This window comes from Rattus norvegicus, chromosome 17 (assembly GCF_036323735.1).
Source record: "Rattus norvegicus strain BN/NHsdMcwi chromosome 17, GRCr8, whole genome shotgun sequence".
In the NCBI taxonomy this organism is placed as follows: Eukaryota; Metazoa; Chordata; class Mammalia; order Rodentia; family Muridae; genus Rattus; species Rattus norvegicus.
This window is the reverse complement of record NC_086035.1, coordinates 86,421,624-86,448,948: the sequence shown is the minus strand read 5'-3', so window position 1 is coordinate 86,448,948 and position 27,325 is coordinate 86,421,624. Positions and strand designations below refer to the sequence as shown.

The window sequence follows — 27,325 nt, the reverse complement described above, 5'->3', positions numbered from 1 at the left end:
TAGTGGAGTCTTTCTTCTAGTTTTATTTTATTTTATTATTGTATTCTTGCCTTTCCCTTCCTGTCAGCTATGTTTCTTAACTGCCCAAATCTGGACAAAGTGTTTAACACTTCAGATTGCATATTGGAAGAAGAGCCAGACTTCTGACAACACTATTACTCTGTAGCTCTTTCCTTCGTTGGTTGTTGATTGGTTTTAATGAAATGCATTCACAGTCATCATAGCCATGTTCTGGAGACTGAGACTGCCAAGAGGCCAGCCTTGGAAGACATGGCTTCCCACGTAAATTCTTCCTACTGTTGGTAACATGTGGTAAGATAGGTCCTACAGAACAGGAATTTGGATCAACCAGCCACCTCCACACCCTGGCTTTGTCCTAACCGAGGATGAGACCTTGGGTTACTAACTTACTTAGGCACCTTCTTAGTCTATTAAATTGGGATAATAGTACCTTTGGTTCAAGCTCATTAGGGCTCAACAGGGAAAGGCTCATGCTACCATACCAGGCTACCAACCCCGACAGCCTGAGTTTGATTCCTGGGCCCCACATGATTGAAGGAAAGACTGACTTCCCTAAGTTGGCTTCTGATCACATAGTTGTAACAGGCTCAGGACTGTCTGGTGAATGAATACTGTATAAGCGGTTGGCTAATATAAGTCAGTACTGTTCTTATCCATCACTGCTTGGATCCCATTCTTGAAAGTGTGTGCTGTTCGGTCATTGACTCTTGTAGTCCACTGAGGGGTGTGGTTCCTGTAGTGAGTGGTACGGATGCAAAGTGATGGAGATTTTAACCATCAGGCCTCAGGAGCTCTTCTCAGTTCCATTGTTGTCTTTATCCCACTGAGAGTCCACTCTGCTCGGAAAGGACAGCTCCTGCCTCAGACTGTAGCAAACTGAATCTTCTGTTTGATTTTCTCTTTTGTATATTTGGGGAAATGATACTTTGTAAATATGCTTTTCTTCAACTCTCTGTTGACTCTAACGCTCTCAGGTCTTACAAATGATGGTTCTTTATCAGCTGGTTTTGCTAAGCAGTGTCCGAAGAACAGGCAGAAATGTGGCTGGGGATGTAGCTCAGTGGCAGGACACTTAATGGCTTTTTGTTAAGTGCTTTTTGCTACATTCTTTGTCTTTCTCTTGGAATTTGGAGACATAGTCTCACTGTGTAACTCAGGCTGCCTTTAAGTGTGTGGCAGTCCTGCCTTAGCCTCCCGAGTGAGTGCTGGGATTGGGGTGTGAGATCTTGTTGCCCTGCTGGGTGGGAGGTAGACCCAGAAAGGCTGTGATGGAAGACCATCTGACCGCCACAGAGCAGATAACTCACCCCAGGCCCATCCCTGAGGGCATCTGCACATCCTTCTTCTTCCCTCCCCCTCCTTCTCTTCCTTCTTCTCGCTCTGGGGTGTATCTGGGAGTGGGGGGGGGGGTGGTAGTGATGGTGGTTGCTCAGGGATGAAAAGGGCTTTCTGCTCTTCCTAAGGACCTGAGTTTGGTCCTCAGAACCCACAACTGCCCGTAATCCAGCTCCAGGTTATCCTGCATCCTCTTCTGGATTCTGGAGGCATAATACACATCACACATGATGTATGCACACATGCACGCGTGCCACGTATGCTGAAACAGTTACAAAGTAAAAATAAATCCTTTAAAAGAAAACACAGCCAGAGGCACAGTAAGGATTGCAGATAATTTAATCTTCAGTGACATTAAGTGAAACAAGACTTTACAGTCGAAGTTAATTTGATGTTATGTTAAAGTCTCAGTTCAAGCCTCTTTTTTAACAAAGTGAACCATGATAAAAACAGCAATGTTGAAAGCCAGAGTCCAGTGCACATACCACTTAGAGCCCTCTCTGTTGGAACCTTCCAGAGGCTGTGGATCTTTGAATGGTGTCCACTTTGCTTGCGAAGAGCAGTAGATAAGGAATTCATAATCCTTGTTATTCACTCCAAGAGCAAGGGGAGCTGTGGTCTTGAGGCCATTACAGCCATACATACTATTACAGCCATGCATACTATTAAAGCCGTCTATTTTGCAAGTCTGCTTCTAGCGTGTTACTTCTTCGGTGCATTGAGGTTCTAGTGAGCCCATAGTTAATTCCAAGAAACACAGGAAGAGAGGCAATCTGCCTGTATTGATGATGGTGTAACATCATGTCTCCACAGACTTTTGAGCAGAAGGCAGGACACAGCCAGCAGCAGTCACTTGTGTTAGAAACACTAGTTATAGCCAGATCTACTGGCTGCATTTAACAAACTTTCTGAGAACACTCTGGGAATAAAACAGAAGCCAGGACATAATACATATATGCAGTATATATAGTATATAATGCAGGCAGGTAGCATGCAGTAAGCAGTGTTTAATAAAGATCATTTTAATGCAGGCATAGGTAATGTGATGAATTCCTATTGAGAATATGGACTCAGAGCCCAGGAATAACAGTGATTAAGTTAGCCCCAGCCATAGATGATAGCGAGTTTACTTGTTAAAGCTAGGGAGCCAGTGCCCAGCATCCTCTGATTCAAGCTCAGGTCCTGGGTACGTTGCAAGCACTGAAAGTCACAGGGGCCACAGGGGCTTCTTTGATGTTCCAGAAGAGCGGGTTACATTGGAGGCCAAGAAGGATAGGCTTAATGGTTCGCGCTGGGTCCCAGAGAGAAATGCCTGTGGGAGAATGCCAACTTTGGCCACTGGGAGCAGCCCTCTCAGCCTTTGTGTAGATGGCACCTGTCCTGCCTGGGAGAGTAGACTGTGGTCTGTCATGTGCTCTGAATGTCCTGGAAGATAACGAATGGTGGGGACTCAGAGGGTCCCAGGACAGGAGTCATGGTATTCCTGTGCTCTAGAAAGACATCTACCAGGCTATGTGAGGGCCCCTATGTTGATTTGGTAAATTGATACATCACTACATGGGGTAGGAGTACCTGGGTTAATTGTGCCCTTTGGCCATGTAGGAGGGTAGCTTGCCAATGATACAGTGCTTGAAAGTAAAGTGAACATTTGTACCTGTCTTAAAGACTAGCTCTGAGGATTACACAGCTACTGTTCCTGCTCTCCCCGACCCCTACAGGGCAGGATCTCAGGATGTATGTAGCCCATGCTAACCTCGAACCCAAGGTTTCACTTCCCAAGTGTTGGGATTACAGGTGTGAACCACCATACCTGACTACTTCTCTATTTTTATAATCTGGAAATTAAGCATAGAGGAAAAAAAAAATCAAAGCTTCCTCAGATTGTCCCTGTCAGCAGTGATAAGAAATGATTGGATGCTAAAGATATTTTGACTCTTTTTTTTAAAAAAGGTACCAAACAATAGCTATGAAAGAAAAAAAAAATCATAGCATGTGGTGCCCCAGTACACTCGCCTTTTGTTCTTGACGTATTTGAATAAATTATTTTCCTAACTCACCTGTGGTCTTTAAAGGGAAGGTTCTCAGTTGTTACCTAAAAGTAGAATGCAGCAATAAATTTTGAAATATTTTATAAACATTGTCTTACCTTGTATACATACACAGGGAGTTATAGATTTATGGAAATACTGTGCAGATATTCCTTGAAACAGGGTCCCATCATGTGTTTAAAATGTGACCATTGCTGAACTAGCAAAATGGCTCAATGGGCAAAGTGCTTTTCCTGTGAAAGCTCGTGGTCCTCAGCTGGATCCTTAGAGCCCAGATGGGAAAATCCAGATGGGAAAGCTCTTCTGTAACGCTGGCAAGGTGGAAGGTTCAGATGGGAGAATCCTCAGACGCTTGAGGGCCAGCTAGCCTGGTGCCCAGCCGTGCTCACGAGATCCAGCACCTCTACACACACACCATGGCATACATATATCTATAACGCGCATCCGTGCAGGCATGCACACGATTAAAAACTATGTCTGTGTATAACCATTTCTCTGAGAATGCTTTAGGGAGGGGTCCCTAATTCTTTTGGGGGTTCCCCCATCTCTCTCTCTTAGATTTATTTATTTACTTTATGTATGAGTACACTGAGCTGTCTTCAGACACACCAGAAGAGGGCATCGGATCCCATTACAGATGGTTGTGAGCCTCCATGTGGGTGCTGGGAATTGAACTCAGGACCTCTGGAAGAGCAGACAGTGCTCTTAACCACTGAGCCATCCCTCCAGCACAGGTTTCCTGTCCTGTTTCCTCCTTCCTAAGTCTTCTTCCTCTGGATGTTTTGTTCTTCATTATCTGAGGCTCCCTGTCCTTATATTCACAGTCTTCAGCTTGGAACATTGGTTTTTGGGTTTTGTTGTTCTTGTTGTTGTTCTTGTTGTTGTTCTTGTTGTTGTTGTTGTTGTTGTTGTTGTTGTAAGGAAAAGTCTCACTATGTAGCCCGAGCTGGCCTTGAACTCAGTCTTCTTGCTTCAGCCTCCCTAGAGATGTGTACCACCACACCCACTAGCACAGGGCAGCTCAAAAGCACCGGGTTTCTCCCTAGTTCCTGTGGAGGACCAAAGTTTCCCTTCTAGTTACTGTGAAAACAGCAAGGATGGCGAGGAAAGGGCACCCGTGGACTTTCCCATCTCATCCTGTGACTTGAAAGGTTATCTTTGCCATCTTCGTAAGTTCAGACGTCCTCGGGGAGGTTGGGAGAATTTCCAACGTTAATTCTGTGCAAGTCATCAAATGGTCTGTGACCCAGTTGCCTTTCCTTGCACGTGTAGCCTTCACATGATACCTACTATGCACAGAATGAGAGGATTCTGAGCAGTTTTTCTCAGCGACAGTAGCTGTGCACCATGTAAAGAGTCGTCCCCAATAACCATGGGATAGCAGTTTCCATATTCTTAGACAGTTCTGTAACACCTCTGGAATGGTTAGTTTCAGTTGTCAGCTTGACACAGTCTAGGGTCACCTTGGAAGGCAGTCTAGATTAGGTTGGCCTGTGGGTGTGTCTGTGGAGTACCTAATAGTGCTCAGTGGGAAGACTCACCCAGTGTGGGTGGCACCATTACCTAGGCAGGGAATCCTGAATGCATGTGTGCATTCATGCATTCATTCATTCATTCAGCCAGCCAGTCAGTCAGTGCTCTCTGCTTTAGACTGAGTCTGAAGTAGCTCATCACTTCCTCTTCCTGCTGCCTTACCTTCCCCACAGTGATGGACCGTAACCTGGAATTGTGAGCCATGTAAACCTTTCTCCCTTAAGTTACTCTTTGTGGTAGAATTTATCACAGCAACTGGAGGAGAAGCTGAAACACTCTATCCTCCTGTGGCTGACACATACCTTCCTTTTCCTGTACGATGTGCTTTATTGATTATGACATCAAGAGATTCCTGGGGATTCCCCCTCATTTATAAATCAAATTAGACTCCCCCAGCCCCCACTTTCAAAATCCAGAACATTCAGATTTCTAATGCCAAGAGTTGAGAGTCCCAATATCATTGAGAGCAAAGTGGTGTATTTGTAATTGTATACAGCAGTGTTTGTCAGATGTACTGTAGGTCATTTCTCTATTCCTTATTTTAGTATGTGGGTCTTTTGCCTGCTTGTGTGTCTTTGTGCCCTGTATGCACCTGGTTCCTACCGAAAGAAAATGCCTGAACCCCTGGGACTGCAGTCACAGATAACTAAGATGTGTGTGGGTGCTGGGACGCTAGCTTGGCTCCTCTGGAAGAGCACCAAGTACTCTTAACCATTGAACCATCTCTCCAGCCCCTTGTTTTCTGAATTTGATCAGTGTATTTATTCATTAAATGTTCTTGACATGCTCGAGACAAGTGCTGGGGATTTGATAATGGGACAAAATAGAAATGGGTCTCTTCAGATGCTCCATGGCTGAGTCCGATCCTTCGTGAATAAAACTGGAAAGACGGTTGCTTGTTGGCTGGGAGTGATAAGCTCTTAGGATGCAGAGAGGAGGACAGGGGAGATGAGGAGACCTCCCTCGTGGAATGGGAAGGTGAAAAGAATGAGTTTTTAAGGCTTTGAGTAAACCCCATATGTAATAAGCACACGAGAGAGGAAGAATCATCCAAGTTAAGGAGAGAACTGAAAGAGAAGCCAGACAGGAATCTCAGAGGTTGAAAACACACAGCGAAGACCTTGAGGTCACCTGCTCAATGGGAAACCTGATAGGCTTCTGTTACATTTACCAACCCACAAGTCACCGAGGATCTTAGTGAGGGAGGGGCCCTGAAGAGATGGAGGGCAAAATTTCGAGGGAAAAGAAATTCCAGAGTGGGTGACAAAGAGGGAAAGCTGTAAAACAAATATAGAGCAGTCCTTCTGGAAGTTGGTCAAGAGATCGTAGGTGTAGGATGTGGATCAGAAAGGGTTGGGTTCATTTCGGTTTCTTCATTTGTGCCCACAAAAGCGTGTGTGTGTGTGTGTGTGTGTGTGTGTGTGTGTGTGTGTGTGTGTCTGTCTGTCTGTCTGTCTGTCTGTCTGTCTCTGTGTCTGTGTGTGTATGTGTGTGTGTGGGAGTATGGGTGTGTGTCTGTGTGTGTGTGTCTGTGTAGGGGGGTATGGGTGTATGTCTGTATGTGTGTGTCTGTGTGTCTGTGTCTGTGTGTGTCTGTGAGTGTGTGTGTGAGTGTGTCTGTGTGTGTCTTTATTTGTGTGTGTGTCTGCGTGTGTGTCTGTATCTGTGTGTGTGTATGTGTTTGTGTGTGTGTGTCTGTGGGGGGGTATAGGTGTGTGTCTGTGTGTGTCTGCGCGTGTGTCTGTATCTGTGTGTGTGTATGTGTTTGTGTGTGTGTGTCTGTGGGGGGGTATGGGTGTGTGTCTGTGTGTGTCTGTGGGGGGGTATGGGTGTGTTTGTGGGGGGGGTATGGGTGTGTGTCTGTGTGTGTGTGAGTGTGTGTGTGTCTGTGTGAGTGTGTGTGTGTCTATATGTGTGTGTCTGTGTGTGTGTCTGTGTGAGTGTCTGTGTGTGTCTGTGTGTGTATGTGTGTGTATGTGTGTGTATGTGTGTGTGTGTGTGTCTGTCTGTGTGTATGTATGTGTGTGTCTGTGTGTGTGTCTAAGTGTATGTGTGTGTCTGTGTGTGTGTGTGTGTATGTGTGTGTATGTGTGTGTGTGTCTGTGTGTATGTATGTGTGTGTCTGTGTGTGTGTGTCTGAGTGTATGTGTGTGTCTGTGTGTGTGTGTATGTGTGTGTATGTGTGTGTATGTGTGTGTGTCTGTGTGTATGTATGTGTGTGTCTGTGTGTGTGTGTCTGAGTGTATGTGTGTGTCTGTGTGTGTGTGTGTACTTGCATGCTCACACAGTGAATCTAGTCCATCTGGCCCTCCTCCAGGGACTCCCCTGTGTCTGCCTTTCCTTTAGAGGTGGTGGTGCAGACTTGCACACTCCAGCATCCTACTCTTATGTGGACTCTGAAGATTCTAATTCTGCTCCTTATGCGGGCACAGCAGGGCCTTTACCCACTAAGCCATCTCCTCAGACCCCTATTTTACTATTAGAAAGTTCTTCAAGCCAGAAGGAAATTGGTAACCTACCCACTTTACTGTGGTTACATCACCCTGGGGTTTTGCTAAATTATTTGAAAGTAAATGACACATATATAGTGTTTATCTCTAAATACTTTAGTTTGCTTCTCTGAAACCCAGGCCTTTTTGTTCTTTAAAAAAAAAAAAAGGCATTCAATCCCTCACAGTCACTCAGTAACCACTGAGCGCATACACGGAGGACCTCAGTTAGCTACAGTTGGTGCCTGTGATAGACGGAGTGTTTGGGTCGTGGATGGGCTTAGTGAAGGAATTTGTATTAGTGTAAGCATTGTCTGGGTACTGCCTATGGTCATGGAATCCTGGACGGGGAAGACGAGGAGGGTGCCTGATTGCTCAAGGTAGATCCTGGGACACATGGAGGGGGTGTTGAAATCTGAGCCTGACTCTCACACCTGTACCTCTCCCCACAGTAGTATTGGATGGAGACCTAGGAGAGTGTTAGCGGCACAGAGGGTGCCGAAGCAAGGCACCTCTCATGTGCTCTTGATGTATGAAGTGGGCAGTGGAACCAACTGGAAACTACCTAGAGATGTGCCAACAGGAAATGGAGGTCAATTGCTTCCAGTGCCACCTTTTGTCCTGTGCAGGACAAATTGTAGGGGGACAGGGTCTCTATAACATGCCACACTATGACATGCACTGTTTGGCATGAAGCGGATACCCAAGAAACATTTTTTCATGAATGAAAATTGACTATGAAAGTGAGAATCAAGGTTTGCAGGAAATACAGAAAGCTCCAGATTACAAAAACTACTTCTACACGACACCTTTCTCATAAAAGCCTGCCATTAGCTTACTTTGCCTGCACGTGCACGCATGCACACACCCACACACACAGACATATACACACAGACATACACTCACACACATACACACATACCCCCCGCACATACACACACACACACACACACACACACACACACACACACACACACACACACACACCCTTTTCCAAACGTAGGTACTCAGAGAAGTTGAGCAGTTCATCCATCCCACAGGTATTGAATGGAGCCAGGTCCTAGCAGAATATGGTTGGGCTGGGTACTATTCCAGGAGGAACTGGGGCATTAACTTAGAATCTCCAGTCTGGGGGCTGCTGTCCTTGCAAGACGCTCTGTAGACCCACACACTGGTGCTGAGTTTGTGAGCAGAAGGACGGGAATGATGGCTCAGCAGATAAGAGCACTTGTTCTTACAGAGGAGTCAGGTTCCTGTGTCCATCATTAACCCGGGTTCTAGGGGATCCAGCATATTTTCAGACCTGGGAGGGGGCACAGGCACACATGTGGTACCCATGGGCAAGATGAGATAAAATAAGCCCATAAATCATGTTGTGGAAGAGAAGCGTTGTGTACAGAGTTGCCTGGGTCATCGGGGCGGAGTCTAAGGTCAGGGTCAGCACAGCGCTGCTCTAGCACTTTTTTTTTTTTTTTTTTTTTTTTTGGTTCTTTTTTTCGGAGCTGGGGACCGAACCCAGGGCCTTGCGCTTCCTAGGTAAGCGCTCTACCACTGAGCTAAATCCCCAGCCCCGCTCTAGCACTTTCTAAGACCCTCATCCTGAACTCCAGCCAGTGGGTAGCGTTTCTCCCCTCCAAGTTCCTGATCCCTAAGTTAGACGAATAGCATCAGATGCAGTTAGGCGGCGCTTGTATGGAAGACTCTGATGTAATTTGTGGGCTCAGATGTTTGCACACCCGGGAGTTTGAAGCTCACTTCATCTGTGCTCATCAAAGAGCCCCCAGGGGGAAGTAAGTACACTTGTTGACAGAATGCATCAAAGTTGGTTGTTTCTGCCACATTATTCACTCTTTAGTAACCTGTGTGGCATATTTCCAAAACCAGAAGCTTGTTAATTTTCCGTATAAAGAGCCTTGGCATTGGTCAGGATAGTGGCACCTCTGCGAGCCAGGCTTTCTGTGGCTGTGGAGAGATCTCCATCTTGGCATTCCTTGTCGTCTGTGTAGTAGGGATAGGACCTTTGACCAAATTCATAGGAGGTTCTGTGCTCTATCACTGAGTTCAGCCGTAAGGATAAGTGTGTGAGTGGAGGAGCTGATCAGCCAGTGTCCGTGCCTTGCAGGCCTCAAGAAGAAATAAATCCGGGAGTTTGCCGTAGATTGAGCTCCAGAACAGATCCTAGGGCGTGACTGTGAGAAAGATGGGTGTGATGTTACTTTTTTTAAAGATTTTATTTATTATAGAAAATTATATATATGTATATATTATATACATATTATATAATATATAATTATATGTATGTATACATATATATACACAGCATTCTGCCTGCATGTACACCTGCACACCAGAAGAGGGCACAAGATTTCATTACAGATGGTTGTGACCCACCACATGGTTGCTGAGAATCGAACTCAGGACCTCTGGAAGAGCAGTCAGTGCTCTTAACCGCTGAGCCATCTCTCCAGCCTGATGCTATAGTTTCTTACCAAGGCTTTGAGTGACAGCCAACATCACATCATCGATTACTGAGCTCAGACTGGTGTGGGGTGTCTTGACATGCTCTCAACTTGCCATCTTCACCGCTGCCCTGGGGGTGGGCGTCCGGGTGCTCGTTTTCTGGAAAATGAGACTAAGGTATAAAGAGATTTAGTTAACTGCCCCCAAGTCCCCCAGCTGGCAAATGGCAACCCAGGGATGCCTGCTTCAGCAGCCTGGCTCCCAAACCTGCTCTCCTTGACCTCACTCACACAGTACAGATGCCCTCAGACTCTATTAAGATGGCTCATCCACCTTCCACCACCGGCAAACAACTCACTTTTTAATCCCTTAAGTCGCCGTGGGAAATTTCCTTTTCAACCAAGAACTATTAACCACCTGTTGTGCATTAGCGAACCTCAAGTCCATTTATTGGTTTGAAATTAAGCTCCACTCATCTGACTTCAACTCACAAGCTGAGAAGAAACTCGTGGAAAAAAAAAATAGACTGAGCTCAAACGGCCCAGCTGTTCACCTGTAAGGAAGGGGAAATCCACAGCGTCTTGGAAATTTGTCAGAACTCTGCACAGCAAACACCAGCCTGAGTGACAGATGCTGTTCGGCTCTAATGAGAAGGATGGGGAGCTTTTTTCTCCTTTAGCTAGTTAAATATTCCCAGACTCGATTATTAATAATCTTTATCACTAAAAAGAAATCAATTAGAATGGTTTTTGTTAAAGTTTTATTGTTTTTTTTTTTTTTAAATCAAACAGTATAACATTTTTTAAAGACTCAAAATCGTGGTAAAGAGATGACTCTGGGTGAGAGCATTTGTTTTGCCAATGTGAGAACCAAGTCTGAATCCCCAATGCCCATGTAAAAAGCCAAGCATGCATGCATGTGCTTCTAACCCCAGCACTGAGGTACATGTATGCAACACACATGCACGTACACACAGGCGCGCTCACACACACACACACACACACACACACACACACACACACACACACACACACCCAACCATTGGTAATCATCCTTCTAGACATCTGGTGTGGGCACACTGGGTAGAGCGTTTACAACATTGGATCTGAGGTGTTGATACTATGCTGGAGGTTTAATCTCTGTCATGGGCATGAAAAGGCTCCTTTAGACTCTGCCCCCATTTTGAAGGCCCCTGTGGTGGTACCCACGGTTTATCAATGGCTGCTTCCAAGAGGAAGTAGCGCCCTCTTGTGGCTCATTGGCATACGACCCAAGTCCTGTTGTGTTTATGCAACCCTAGGACTTGATGGTACCCAGCACCTTGTCTGTAGCTCAGGGCCCCTCCATGCCCATTGAAATCTAGATGGAAACCAGAACACCTAGGCTTGCAGCACCAGACTCCCAGCATCCTCTTCTTCACCCTCTGCCTCACTACCCTCAAGGTCTTGATCTAGCGGGGAATCATTCTCAGGATTTCCAGGGAAGGAGGTGGACGGTCCTTCACTTCAAAGGGCTTTCCTTTCTTGCTTTGAGCCACTGTGTTCAATCTTGACATTGCAGATTAGTTGAGCCACTGGGGAAGGAATATCTTTAGCGGTAAATGTTCTAATTTATATATAGAGAGAACACAGATTTGATGGATGAGCAGCATAAAGTAGCTCAAATGTTTTCTGAAAATAAAGCATCAAGAACTGAACATTTCTATTTGACGTAAAGAATACACCATGTTTTGACAGCACCTCTCCCTTTCTCTGTCTCCTGTACAGTATATAGTGGAATGCCATGGGGTCACCCTCCTTCCTCAGTTCTTGGGAATGTACCGGCTTAATGTCGATGGAGTGGAAATATACGTGATTGTTACGAGGAACGTGTTCAGCCACCGTCTCTCTGTGTATAGGAAGTACGACCTGAAGGTGAGCTTGACTTGGGTCATTTTCATTATGTTTCATGTTCATTTGCTCAAGCCTACTCGTCTGTCCATATTGTTTATGTTATAATTAATCATGTGAACGGAATGGTCGGGATGCTTGAATCAGATGCCATTACAGGTGGTCGGGAGCCACCGTGTGGTTGCTGGGAATTGAACTCAAGGATCTCTAGAAGAGCAGTCAACCACTTAGCCATCTCTCCAACCCCTTAACCACTGAGCCATCTCTCCAGCCCTCAAGAGATTGAATCTAGCAGGCAGTTGCCAGCACCGTAGGATTAAGCAGTCCGTGTTATTGCAAGCGTGTCAGCCACACGCTGTGTAGTAGGCTGGGAATCGTTTATGGGTAGAACAGACCAGACCCAGCAGCAAGGTGGCCCAGCAGGTAAAATGGGGGCTCTTGCCCCCCAAGCCTCATAACTTGAGTTCACTCATCAGAATCCATGGTAGAAGGAAAGAATTGGTCCCCAAAAGCTGGCCTCTGTCCTCTACTTCACGTGCATAAAACACACACATACAATGATAAAGTAGGGATTGTTGTTGTTGTCATTGTTGTTGATAAATAATGAGTGCTGTGGGTAGAAATGAACAGGGGGAAGGTCACACTAGTTTTTATTAACAGTGAACAAGTACTCTACTACTAAGCCACAGCCTCAGCCCTTCTTCTTCTTATTTTGAGACACGGCCTCACTAAGTTGCTCAGGTTTGCACTGAGCTCATCCTGAGGCCAACACATCTAGCCCTTGAGTGATGGCTCCCTGACTCAGCCTGCCTAGTGGAGCCCTGCTCCAGAAGCCCACCAAGGCATGCATTTCTAAGTAGGGCGTTAGGTAAGGTGCACCTAGAAGGATGACAAAGGGGACAGGAGAGCCCAGAGACCAGACATGTTAAGGACTTAAAATGAGGCCACGGGAAAAGTCTGAACTCAGTGGCATGACCTGACTTTTAGCCAGCCAACTGCAAAGTGCTCGTGTGCCAAGACCAAGAGGGGTTGCCTCTTTATAAAGTTTTATTGCTGTGTCATCGTGTGCATGGTTTCTGTGTTATCTCTGCTTTCACACTATACGAGGCAGTGACCACAGACACTTTGTGAACCGTGGAGCTGAAATATTTACTCTCTGACTCCTGAAAATGTTTATCCTCCTTTGATCTATGGTACTTAGATCTCGGGATTTTGTCTTGTTTGTCTGGTTGGTTATTCTGTTTCGTTTTGTTTTTTTAACTCATAGAATTATTCACATCCACAAAAGAAGACCCTAAAAGCTTTGTCCTCTGTTACTTATGTCTGGATATCTACAGTATTAAAGATAGACACAGGGCTGGAGAGATGGTGCTGCACTAAGAACTTGCTCTCCCAGAGCAGGATCAGACAGCTCCTAACCACCACCAGGGGACCTGACACCCTTTCTGTCTCCCCCGTAATATATAGGCTTCCCCATATACCCTTCCATATAAATAAGAATGAATCTTTGCTTAAAAGAAATTTATGAGAGTTATTAAACTATTGATAATAATTATAGTTATTTTAAACAATGATAAACAATTTCATATTAATAGATTTTTATAAAAACTTTTTTTTTCTTTTCTTTTTTTTTGGAGCTGGGGACCGAACCCAGGGCCTTGCGCTTACTAGGCAAGCGCTCTTCCACTGTGCCAAATCCCCAACCCATGAAAACTTTTTTTTTCAAGAGAAAAATATTAGTGAGTCAAAAAACCTCATGGTTTTATATTTTTTCCCTTTAATTTATTTATTTATTCTCACATCTGGATCACAGAACCCCCCTCCTCCCTCACACAGCTCTCTTCCCAGCCCCATGGTTCTACATTTCATGTATGTATATGGTGTACTCCTCCCCCACTCCTCCTTCCCTCCTATTCCCCTCCTGTCCCTGATTTCAGATCTCTGTACTGTCTGGATTAATTCAGGACAGTTGGAATGCCCTCTCCAATCCTGCTGTCAATACATTGTGGTAGGATGTCCTTTAATAATACACCAAGACTTAACAGTCAGTAATATCTTAGTTACCCTGAGGAATTTATACTCTGTTCATTAATGTCTCTTGTCAGTTGCATGCACTGGTGAGTGTGTGGTTCTATAGTCACACCTGCCTCACTGGAGACATAGTGGTTCCTGAGTTAACACAGTTTCTCCTAATATTGACACATTGAATTACAAAGTATCAAAAGTCTTGTGACTATCCCTACTGGTCAGGTTGAAAGCCTTCTATGTATGGGGACCTGAGGGTGGATACAATTTTCCAAAAGTCTGGTTTTCATTTGATAGCCCATTGTCACTGACCTCAAGTCCTGTCAGCCATGTTGGGAAATGACAGAGCCCAGCTTCTCCAGAGCACTGAGCCGTGCAGTTTCATTCACTGTCAAGAAGTGTCAGTTTCTCAGGTCTGAACAAATGCAGTTCATTTGCTATTTCTTTCTTCAAATACAAATGTTTTATGGAAGAGAAGGTGTCTGTTTCAGCCATAACTGTACCTGTCAGGAGAATGATTCTGAGCAGCCTTCACTGCAAAGCAGACCCGCTCTCTGCTTACCTCTGTTCGGAACGCTGAAGGTGTGTGCTTCAGAATCAAGGCCCTTCATCGGGACGTCCATACAGATGCTAGGGATTTGGGGTTATCTCGATGTCAGATACTCCTAACTGCTTCACAGGACAAAGCCCACTAATGCGTTGGCAGTGTCCTTGTGAATATCAAGAGTGGAGAGGCAGCCAGTGTCTCAGTATTACAAAACCAGTTTTGTGAGATGTGGCTGTTACACACCGTCAACCCCAGCAATCAAACGGCTGAGGCAGCAGGATCACAAGTTCAAGGCCAGCCTGAGCTCCAAGTTTCAAACCAGATTTTAAATGCAGATGAGGTCCTGTCTCAAAAACACCGAAACAAGCAAGCAACAGTTTTGACTTGCAGACCCCTGAGAACACCTCAGGATTCTGAGTCACGCGTTAAGAAAAGCAAGAGTAAGTAAAGGAAACATGCTGCCTTTGTGCCTGCTCTCTAAATCCCAGACAGGCTGAGTGTCCTACATAGGCCTCATCTGTCCCATAGCCCACTCACAAATCAAGCCATTTTATTGCCTTGGAATTGCCTCTGGGGAGTCTCAGCCACACCCCGTTCTCTCATTCCTGATGTCTGGAGCTACACTGCTCACAGGCTCTACTGGAAATTTCGGGGTTCTAGGTGGTGCTCTGACTGTCCCATAGCAGAAAACTGGTGCAGCCTCAGGAGCCTCATGAGGTCAGCAGCTGTTTGTGAGTTGCTGAATCATTGAGCCTCAGTTTCCTGGTCTGTTGCAGCTGGAGTCGTTTTATCTGCACTTGGAGGATGCATTAAATGAGATGCATACATAGCCCATCCAGCATAAAGCACGGCACAGAGGAACTGGGGTCTGCGTGCCCTGCCTCCCATTCACCCCCTTCCTGAGTGCCCTGCCTCCCATTCACCCCCTTCCTGAATGCCCTGCTTCCCATTCACCCCCTTCCTGAATGCCCTGCCTCCCGTTCACCCCCTTCCTGAATGCCCTGCCTCCCGTTCACCCACTTCCTGCGTGCCCTGCCTCCCATTCATCCCCTTGAAATGGCTATGCTAGCTCTGCCTTCCAGTAAGCCTGCCGAGGTGTAAGTTGTGTTTGTAGATTGGCCGCTGTGCTGTGATCTCTTAGCATCCCTCAGTGTTTTTGTTCTCTCTCCCTCACAGAGCAACCCACTGTCCCTGCCTGAGCCCTCAGGTGCATGGAAACCATGCATCATTCGTGACTCCAATTCAAGGCCTTAACTACTTAATTTTTTTTTAATTTTAATTTCTTTTACTGTGCATTAATTCAGTTTTAGATACACACACATACACACGCGCACACACACTGACAAGTGACATTATTTTACATAGAATTAAAATATTTTCAAAACTGAAAAGGAGAGTAAATTTCATTATAGGGAGAGAAAACAGCGACCAAAAAAAAAAAAAGACACACAAGTAGGACTAGGGAGATGGCTCAGTTAGGAAAGTGCTGGAGGTGCCTGAGTTTGATTTCCAGAACCCACACATGGTAGCACTTGCTTGTAAACCTCATGCTGTGGAAGTGGAGACAGGAAGATATCCAGGGCTCCCGGGCCTGTCAGCCAATCATGATCAGCAAACCCTAGGTGCCATTACCAAGTAAAATAAAATAAAAGTAGATGGCCCAAACAACATCCAGGGTTATCCTCTCGCCTCAGGTGCAATGCACAAATCTACACTCACACATACAGCACATAGGCACATGCACACGCTCACACACACACACACACACACGTGCGCACGCAGAGATAAACACACACACATACACACACGCAGAGATAAACATACACACAGACACAGACACAGACACAAACACGCAGAGATAAACACACAGACACACACACACAAACACAGATAAACACACAGACACACAAACACACAGATACACACACACAGATAAACACATAGACACACACAGACACCCAAACACGCAGAGGTAAACACACAGACACACAAACAGGCAGATAAACATACAGACACACACACATAGACACACAAACACACAGAGATAAACACACACACACAAACACACAGATAAACACACAGACACACACACAAATGCAGAGATAGACACACAGACACACACAAACACGCAGAGATAGACACACAGACACACACAAACACGCAGAGATAGACACACACACACATACACACACACACACACACACACACACACACACACACACACACCATAAATGACAGTGTCTTCCTTTGATGTCATCTTACTATCATAGAGATACCCTGGTTCACAATGCCAGGTTACGTGCAGGCCACCGTTGTAAGGATGCCAGGGCAGCAGGCACCTGAAGTTACTGAGCACATCCACAGACCAGAGCAGATAACAGTGAATCCACCCACGCACGCACGCACGCACGCACGCACGCTTCTGTTGAGCATCTTTATCATGCTTTTATACGATCCAGGATCCTCTGCCTTAGGAATAGGGCCACCCACAGTTGGAAGGTCTTCCTGCCTCAATTAGCATCATCAAGATGCTCTCCCGCAGAGACGCCCATAGGCCAATGCAATCTAGATAGGAGCACCTAGATTACCATAAGTTGACAATAAAGAACAGCCATCATTGGTAGAAAGGACCTACCCTGGTGGTGGTGGAGGATGCTTTTGTCCCAACCATGCTGGACGGGACCCTCATTTGGCGCCTCCACCTGCTTCCCAAGAAAGTTAGAATGTTGTCCCTGGGCTACTCACCAGGGGCCCGATACCCGCCAGTCCTGCACACCGAGTGCCAGGGAGCAGAGGACTGACACCGGGGTGTCTCGAGCTTGCTTCAGCCCCCACTCCCCAATTCTGGACTCTCCTCTGCCAGTTTCTGTCTATAGAGGTGCGTGCATGTGCACATAATCGGTAGAGAGGTGGTTATGGCGAGATTTTTCCTCTCCCCTTATCTAACCAACTGCTCTGGTCAAGTATGGGTTCCCTTTGTGTTTGGCCACTTTAATGATCCAGGATGACAGTTGCGTGTTTGAGCAGTGGCCTAGTTAACAGAACACTCCGCTGTAGCAGTTCAGGCATCTGGTGCTGGGGCAAAACAAGTCAGAAACTCTGTGTTCCTACTCCAGCCACTTGTCAGTAAGCACAGACTCTGCCATGGGTGAGACACGATTGTCGAATTCACAGATTTAGAAATCTAAGTAAGACTCAACTTGTCTAGGTGTCCGCCAGCTTTTCTTTCTGAATTAAAATCCTCTACAGAATGGGAAGTTTCTCTGCTTGAGTACTGCCTCTGAAGCCTCCTGGGGATTTCAGAGGTGACTTCCCATCAGGCATTTTGGCCAGCACATCTCTCAGGCTGCTTTTGAAAACCTGTGCAGTAGACCAAGTGCGGTGGAGTTCAAGAGCTGTGTTTTCTTCCACTTTGCACCCCAGTGCTCAGCATAGGGCCTAGAACAAAAGAGTTGTAAGGAAGCGTGTGGCTTTGAAGGAATCTCCAAAGTGAAGGAGTCAGAAATCACTCACAGGGGATGCGCTCAGAGCTCAGCCGAGCTGTCCTTCAGTAACTCACACAGGGGAGAAAACCGCATGTGGTACAGAGAAGGCTGTCAGAGGCAGGATGGTCCACATCTGGACGTGGGATATGCGAAAGGGGCATCCATTGCTTTTGTGGCCGCAGCCATCTGATAGCCCACCTCCCTTTTGAAGATGGTGAAACCTGTCATGTTTTGATCAATGCATAGCAAGTTTATTCCTCAAGTGATGGCAGGTTTTCTGACTTCCAAGAAGGTGGGTAAGAACCAGAGAGCGACGAGTGGGATGATGTGGTTGGAGAAGAGTGGGCAGGAGACAGGAACACTTGCAGGGGAGCCCCAGACCAGACAGGGGGTGTTGGGATAAGGGGAGCACGCTGAGGCTGGACCTAGGGCAGAGTTACTTTTGTTTCTTCTCCGTTTTGATCAGAACCACTTACATACAATGTGCATAGGGAACCAGGCATCCTACGCCAGCCCATTCTTAACCATTTCTTTGTGTTTCAGGGCTCGACGGTGGCTAGAGAAGCTAGTGACAAAGAAAAGGTAAGCACCACGGTGCCCCTACTGTCCAGGGAGTATGGCTAGAACAGTGCTTTGGTCTGTTCTTATTCCCCACCGCCATGGTTCCTCCCATTGCCTTTCTGCTGCCGCCAGCACAAGTAGCAGTTCTTGCAGCCTGATGATGCATGCCTCCATCCCCTTCCTCAGTAGCCAGTGATGCTACAGTTGCTGGTTATTAGTTGCATATGTGACAGAAATGGGTCACATATAACCTGCTCTGCACAGACTGTAACTTGGCTGCAGTGGAAATTCCAACTCCGAGTGTGAATCCTGGGTGTTGAGGAACTGGGGTCCCGAGCCCTCTTACCCCAGTTAGACACGTGACCCCTCGTTGTGTTCTTTGCCTCCTCCTTGTCCTTTTAATTGGCTGTTACATATTGGCTTGGGTGAGCATTCTTTTTTTTTCAAGTATACAATGGTGAGATGAGAGTGGGGTTGGTTTTCCTTTTTTAAATGAGGGACGAAGAGACCGCATCTTTGTATCTCCTGACTGATTACAAATCAAGTGATACTTAAATCTCATTTGGTTTCTTTTAACAGAATTATAGACATGAAGGGGCAGGCTGTTGGAAATATCTTAAAAGTTTCAGGATACAATGTTTCAGTATTGGTAAATAAGAAATAAGATACTGACTGATGTAGGATGGGTGAAACAGGAAGAGAGAATGGGCTCTCCGTTAGTGAAACATTCCGAGAACCAGCTGTAAACTCAGCATGTGGGTTTGTGCTCTGTGAAACACACTGGACGCTGACAGGAAACAGTACGTCGTTAACAACTAAAGTTCATAGCTGGGATTATCTGTAGTTTTTTGAGAGGTCTAGGTTTACGTCAGTTTGAAGATTGTAATTAGCTCGGATTGGTGGATGGAGACAAAGAATTGGAAGAGATATAGAAATTAAGATTAAGCAGTTACCTGCTGGAAAGACTGGAACAAGTGTAACAGGTCGGAGCAGTGAGCAAACAGGCACTGGATACCCACATTTAGTGGAAGACTTGGACTGTTGAATAAAAAACAAACAAACCTGCCATCCTAGGACAGATAAGGAAAAAAGAGTTTCATATGCGATTCCTTTTCAAAATTAAAATACTTCAATTTAAAAAAAAAAAAAGAAATCAGAAAACGGTTTCCTACGTGAACGGTCACCTGGACTCCTGCATATCTGCGTGTCAGAAGGGTCTTTTCTTTACTGTCTCATTTAAAGCTAGACTGAAGAACTTTTTAAATTTCTTATTAAGTTCTTTTAGAATATCATTTTGTTTCAGTTTGAATTTTATGAATTTACACATGTACTCTGTTGTGTTCATTCAGGTGTGTGTGTAAGAGAGAGAGAGAGAGTGTGTGTGAGTGTGTGTGAGTGTGTATGTGTGTGTGTGTGTGTTCATAGTTACTGTCCCAGCTTTAGGGAACTGACATATTGGATCGCTCAGCCCCATCCAGCAGGAATAATGCTGTTCAGTGGGAAATGGTATTGTAGTGTGAGGAACTCTCCAGTATGACAGGGAGCCCTCGTGTGCTTGACTATGTAGCCATTCAGGCTGGAAGCGATCAGGCAAGAAGATGTCCCCTGGAGGAGATGATTTGGGTGAAGAAGGAAGGCTCCAGAGGAAGAGGGGCAAGTCCTGCAGAGGACACCAGGGCACTTAGTAAGTTAGCTAGAGGGACATAACAAGATCCAGGGGAATAGAGGCCAGATTTGAGACCCATGCAGTATCCCCAAAGTGGGGCCTGGGCTTGGCGGGTGGACATGGCTATCCACACCACAGAGAGATTTGGTGGTGGACAAAAATAAAGCAAATCCATTCATTCAGATAAAATATAGGAGGTGGTCAGGACGGGGAGCGTCTCGAGGGAGGCTGTGAAAGACCACACTTCAGATCTGACAGGAGGGTCTTTACACGCCCTGCACCACAGCAGCAGACAAAGACTTTGAAATGCAAGTGCAGCAGGACAGAGATGATCACAGTCATGAGTCTGGCCGGGGTCCTGGCAAAGAAAGGATAGTCAGCATGGGCAGGCGTGCTTGGCTCACCCCAGGAAAGTGTGCTGGGTGGCAAAGCAGAGAGTCTGTCGCCAGAGAAGAGCAAGCATCCTGCCATGGCCAGCCACAACCAGCCACAGCCAGATGAGCAAGAACGCCTGTTATTCAGTCAGGTACCTGTTGGCATCTATGGTAAGCAGGCATTCTGCCAGGCTGTGGGGGGTGTGCCCCACGAGAAGGTGGGTAGGAGCCAAATTGCAGTGGCGAAGAAGGGTGGAAGAGAACAGGAAACAGTGGCTGTCCCACATGTTTTCACTGTGCACAATTGAGCACAGTGCGTTTTCACGTTTCGTCCACGCTCCCTTGAAGACGCTAAGACCCAGCAGCGGTGACTGTTAACTCCCCGGTTGCTGAATGAGCGTTTCTCTCAAGCATAAAACTTCAGCAAAGTATATAATAACTCTTAGCACACGAGGAGTTTTCGGAGGCTGCATGTTATCGAGACTTTTACTGTTATCAAGAGAAAATGTGTAATTACTTAAAGGGCCACACATACACTCCTGAATTCTAGCAGCTGAGTGGCCCAGGAAAGAACGCGTGGACAAGGTAACATTTGCACTCCATGGCAGTTGTTGGGTTTCTTCACCACCACTGCCACCACCACCACCACCCGGCTTCAGTCACCAAGTCCCTAGAGACCACGTCAGGCTTTCTGGAAGCCAGCAACAGCCACAGTTCCCCGCCCTCCTCCCTAAAGCCCTTTAGCCCCTTTACTGCTGTCAGTAGAAATAATCAGAATGGAGAATTTGGTTAAGCAGAAGTCCATTGCCTCAAACTCTGCTAAGGTGCTCTTACCTCTACCATGGGTAAATGACCAGCTTCCCCCCAGCATCCCTCCTGGCCCTGGTTTTAAAGAGTGGGCGGGACTTGGGGTGGGGGTGGGGGTCAGAGCCCAACTGTGTAGAGCTGAGAGAGTCTGCCTGCCTTCTCTGAGCACACTGTTGGCAGGTTCTGTCACTGTCTGCCTCCTCCACCCCTCTTCAAGGGCCAGGCCCCTCTCACCAACCCTACCTCCTAAAAAAAGCAAGAGGGCCTAGTCAGCATCGCACAGAGCTAGCCTCTAGACCTAGACCTAGGCTTCTAGTCGGTAGCACAGCAGAAACCTTCCCTTCCCTCGGGATTCCTTTCTGTCTAATGTCAATGTATTGGGTTCTAGGAGACCATCAGACTGAACGTGCGTTTTGTCATACCCTCTTTATGTTAAAGACAGTGCAATGATCATTTCCTTGAGTCAGTGGGGTTGTTTCTGAAGTGGAAACTTGAAGGTTCTTTGGAAAGTCAGCTGTATTGGATGGCGTTTCGCTGGGACAAACACGTGGAGTGTTTTCCTGAAGTGGGCACAGGTAGAAGGCTAAGGCACGGTCGGGAAGGAATGTTTCGTTAAAGCCAGACACGAGAGAAAGGATGTTCTGCTGAAGCAAACACATGAAGGACGAGTGATGAAGGATTCTTCGCTAACCACGCCCATGCATTGCAGTCGAACCGCACTTGTTGGGACTCCATAGAGAGAAATGCATTGAAAGCCTCTGGTGGTGTGCTGCTGCAGTTACTGGCTGATTGGCAGAGTGATGTCAGCTGATACAGACTCACGTGCGAAGCATGACACGTGGTGAGGCAAGGCCTGTGGAGGACACGTGATGCTCGGAGAGCTATAAATAGAACTCAATGGACAGTGACTATGCTTATAGTCTTGTGGGTCTCTCATCCTCACTGATCTTCACGTCACTGAGAGGGAGAGGCTCAGTTGAGGATTCTCCTGGCGTTCCTCCTGACCTGGCTGTCTCTGCTCGGTAGTGCCACCACTGCTGATTCTGTTGGCTCTCCCGACACTACCTAACTGGACTGCGTGTACACCTGTGAGGTATTTTCGGGTGGATCAAGCTTCCACTGCTGACTCCAGTGAACTAAACTGCTGCTTTCCTCGCCACGCAGACAGGCAAGAAACGGCAGCACACCACCAGGAGGTTTTTGGTGCGTTTCTCTCTGTGGAGTCTGGACAGTAGAGCTCAACTACGCAGCGTAAGGCAGACCAACACCTGTGTCTGCTTCAGCCAAACGTTCCTTCACAAGTCTGCTCTGTCTTTCACCTGTGTCCATTTCAGGACAACACTCCTTCGTGTTTCCCCTGACAAGACACAATCTAACACAACCTAATTTCCAAAGAACCGCTAAGTTTCCATCTCAATTTCACACATGGGTTTGATCCCTGGTCTAAGGCCATACAGTTAAGAAGTGATAGTCAGAGGGGCACTGTGAATGACTGTCTTCTCACTGTCTGGGATCCTACTGTCTTCTGTGTCTGTCTCCCTCCCTCCCTCCCTCCCTCCCTCCCTCCCTCCCTCCCTCCCTCCCTTTCTTCCCTCCTTTCTTTTTTTTTTTTTTCCCCCGGAGCTGGGGACCGAATCCAGGGCCTTGGGCCTTGCGCTTCCTAGGCAAGCGCTCTACCACTGAGCTAAATCCCCAACCCCTCTTCCCTCCTTTCTATTTATTAATTCACTTTGCATTCCAGTATCAGCCCCCCTCTTCCCCTCCCTTTTACACAGCCCCTCCACCCTCCAAGAATAGGGAGCCCCCCCCCCCAGTATCACCCCACCCTGGCAAAAAGTGACTGTAGGACCAGGCACACCCTTTGCTGCTGAGGCAAGACAAGGTGGCCTAGTTAGGGAATGGGATCCTCAGGCAGGCAATAGATTCAGGGGCAGCCCGTGTCTCCTTTCGTTAAAGGACCTGTGCAAATTTCATGTTAATCCCAGGAGCCATGACAATAACTGCATTAACCAGACATGGCATGAAGGTTAAATACAATACTAAAACTAGTCCACCCAGGGTCTTGGCTTTTTTTTTTTTTTTTAAAGTAATCAAGGAAATGATCTGGTTTCAAACAATTTTAGCAAAACAACTCATTTCTACATCATCCCCCTAAGGAGTCTGAGCATGTTCACCCACCGTTTCAGGTGTGTGATCTGGGCCATGAGGTGCATAATCTTCCGCCCTGTGACTCCTGCTTTGCAAACACTGGGACGGTCTATACTCAGCCCTCAGGAGGGGTGGGGTGCTATCTGCAGTGTTGCAGGTTTAGGGGTCTGACAACTCGTCCCCCAAAGGTCGGAGGTTCTACAGGGCTACCTCACCCACCCAAGCATGTTTCAGATTCTAACTGGGAAGGCGAGGAGAAATCCCATGCAAGTATGGGCTACAAAGGCAGCCAAGACTGATAATCACCCAGTAGAGTATGGCTGCTGGGGAGTGGGGTGGCTCCACCCTGGGGAGTTCACTGACAATCCGGAAATTCTTACTTAGTTACAATTCCTTAGTGGAGTGTGGTGCCATAGTTGAACTCTGACCTTTCCGTTTTGTTTTGTTTTGTTTCGTTTTGGCTTTCAGTTGTCCATTTTTCCTTCCATGATGATTTAATAGTTTTGACTCTTTAAAAGCATTTTTTTGTGTGTTCATGAATAAACCATAAACACCTTCAGAGTAGTCTCTGGTACCCGTTATTGAAACACTTTATTTCTCACATTTTAGCCTCTGAGAGGAAAGCTAGTATCTGTGGCTGTAATTGCTGTGCATCGCTGCCCCGATCAGAAAGATGGCTGTCAGGCAGAACCTCCTTCCCAGAGACTTTCCACTGGTTAACTAGCCGTCCCAGTTCTGACCTCTCTCCAGTCTTCCTTCTCTGGAATCGCATTATTTAATTTCCTGGACTTTTAACTTGTTGCTGACCAGTTTTGAAAACTGTCATTTTCTGCGTTCAGTGATACAGTCGCAGATGAATCCCATCCCTTGGATTTCGTCTTGACACATCATTAGTGTGGTTTCATTAGCATAATAATCGAGGTGGAACTGGAGGAGACGAGGCCCTAGATTCTAACAGTAATGGAATTAACTTTGTAGGCGACAAGTATCAGAACATGTATGCACAGATGTCTAGATTTCCTTTTACGGGAGTCCTTCCACAAAACACTGTCAAATTCTGACAGCTGCCAGGGCTTGCTTTATTCCTTAATTCTTTGCTTTTTAGTGGAAGGGCATCTTCCACTCGCGACTCCAGCAGTTTCGCCCCCTCTAAATGAGACAGAGAAATGCGAATCTCCCTGGTGGTCAATCTTTTCACAGCTGCTGTCCAATTCCAGCGTGACATCAAATTACTAATTACAGCTGAGCAGACTGCCCCTCACAGATACAGTCTTAGCACGCTGCAGCCGTCCAGCTCCTCAGCAGGGGCCGGGGGGAGTAGAAGAAAATGAGTGGACTCACTCGATCTCCGGGGGTGGGGGGGTTGACCTGACTCTTTTAAAAAGCCAACGTTCTTGAGAGAGTCCCAGGGATTTACACACATCTACATTTTGTACTTCTCTCGGCACAGTTCTCCAAATGCAGATCTGATTTTCTCAGGTCAAGTGAAGCCAGTGTGAAGGAAGTAAAAGGGTCAGCAGACTGCTTGTAACCCATCGCCTCTTCTCCGCACCCACTGGAAGGAAAGTGGCCGTCCTGCAATTGGCATTCACAGAGCTATATTGCCAATAATAATTGTTGACACTTTGAGAACCCACTACACAAAGCCTCCTTGTTGACTCTTATGCATTGCACTGGCGATTAAGAGGCTGCCACTGGCCCTGACATTTTACTATTACTGGCTGAAGGTTCGATAGAATTGATCATTTATACCCCCCTTCCTAAAACTCCTTTCCCAACCCCCTTTCCAGCATCTCTTCTGAGATCCTTAAGGGAGTCCCCCATTAGACTTAATCCCTGTTCTCTTTAGTCCTTGCAGTTATAGGCAAGATAGGGTGGGTGCCTGGCCCCTGAGCAAGGTACAGAAAGCACATAGTGTGCCTTTGGGGAACCTTTTCTCCTGTCTGCCTTCCCACTCATGGTGAGCTGTCACCTCGGGGGACATTGTGGGGGACTTCCAACTCTCTAGACAGCTAATGCTTTAAACTTACTCCCCAGATAGAAGGGGAATGGTTTCTTTCTTCTGTGGCCTAAGGAACACCCAAAGGTCAGGACATGGTTTCCCTTCAGAGCAGAGGCAGTCATTATTTTCCAGGTTTTCCCCACTGCAGTCCTGGCAGTCAAACTTCAGATTTACGTATGTTACGTATGCAAAGCAAGCACTTTATCATTGAGTTCCTTCCTCTTCCCCAGACCTTTAAAAGCTACCACTAGGAACTTCAGCCCTGAGTCCAGCTTTGAGAGGGGGATCCCAGTGATGGAATTGGGAGGTTTAACAGCAAGTCAGATTTTAAAAAGAAGGAAGGAGCTGAGGAGGGGAGATCTGATTGGATCACTGGGTGACTTGTTTCAGGATTTTGTCAAACTCTCCGGTTTTAAATCAAACCTTTCTGGACCCTGTCAGAAATTTTGATTATCAGTAGACCACACTTAGAGTCCTGCACTTAACATCCACCAAAACCACACTTGTTCTGTGCAAAGCCTAAAAGGCATACTATCGACAGACACGTGTTCTGAGACGTTCTAGCCGTACGTGTCTCGGGGAGCCCTCGGGAGACTGAGGAAGGCCTGAGGTATCCCAGGAGGTAGAGCTGTTTGGCTTGCGTTGTGTGTGATGCTGCAGATGGAATCCAGGACACGCTAGGGAAGTGCTCTACGGACGCGTCGGATCCCTTGCTGACAAGCAGTGGTTTCCAGCTTCTAATCCACACCGTAATTTTTCCAGACTGGTAAGCTTAGCATACGGAAAACAGAGGATTCTTGTGAACATCTTCTAGATCTGGCCTTGGGATCTCACTGCCTGTTTGACCTTTGTGCTGTGTAGAGGCAAAGGTGCCTTGGGCTCCCTCGCTTCCACTGCACGGAACCCAGCCGCGGATCAGAAGCACGCGAGCATATGCAGTTGGACCAGCTAGAGTTAGGGTAGAGAGAAGATGTTTAACACGCAGTATGGGGCTTAAATTTAAGCCAGCCTGCTGCTTGTATCAATTCTTAGAATGGTAAGCAAAGATCCTTGCTATATCTGTGTTAAACCAGAAACTTTAGAAACTTTAGAAACTTCCCTGGAGCCTTAAGATTTCTTCTGTTATCACCGACGACACTAGATACGCATGTCATAGAACCTTTAGACCAAATTGGAACACACCTTAAACAAATGCTATTCATTTTGATTTTTATTATTTTAATTTATACACAAAGAGAGAGATACATCTCTCTATGTGTGGTTCAGAGAGAGAGAGAGAGATACATTATCTGTGTGTGCACGTGTGGTTCTATGCACATGAGTGTGCTTGTAGAGGTGAGAGCTGTTGAGTCCCCATACAACTAGAGTTGCCAACAGTAATGAGGCCCACTAAGTGGGTGCCAGGATTTGAACTCAGGTCCTCTCAAAAAACAGTGCATGCTCTTTTTACCACTGAGAGAACTCTCTAGCTCCTGAAACAAACTTATTTTGAAGGTTCCTATTTTCTAGACCTTGGAGACTATCTAACTACCACATCATTACTTATGGAGGAAGACCAAGCCATTACTGTTTATATAGCTACTTAATAGTCATTAAGGTGGGAAGGTATTTTAAGTAATACTTAAGTAATACTACATCTTAAGATACTTAAGATGGCTAGAGTTTCACAGTTCTAAATAGCAATGCGACAGTGAACTTACCCAGTTTCTAATTTCAGCACAATTTCACGGGTGCGTTGAGATACGTTTTCTCTCCATGTTTTACGTATAACCAGATTCCAAAATAAAATCTATGAAACGGTCACATCCAGATGCACACTCCCCTCGTTTTCGCTGTGAAGTTAGGAGTTAGTAAGGATCTGCTAGACCATTTCCCAAGCTGGATAGTTGGGTTGGCATTCCTGTCGGCTGTGTCTGCGGCGGGGGAGGTCATTAC

At 46.4% G+C, this 27,325-nt stretch overlaps 1 protein-coding gene across 4 annotated transcripts in view; it reads left to right on the top strand.

Moving 5' to 3' along the window:
- The window catches only part of Pip4k2a (phosphatidylinositol-5-phosphate 4-kinase type 2 alpha), a 171,518-nt gene that overhangs the window by 127,649 nt on the left and 16,544 nt on the right, over positions 1-27,325 (top strand). For all 4 annotated transcript variants that reach the window (XM_039095306.2, NM_053926.2, XM_039095305.2 and 1 more), the window contains 2 exon segments: positions 11,653-11,799; positions 18,376-18,414. In XM_039095306.2, coding sequence (XP_038951234.1) covers positions 11,653-11,799; positions 18,376-18,414 — 186 coding nt within the window.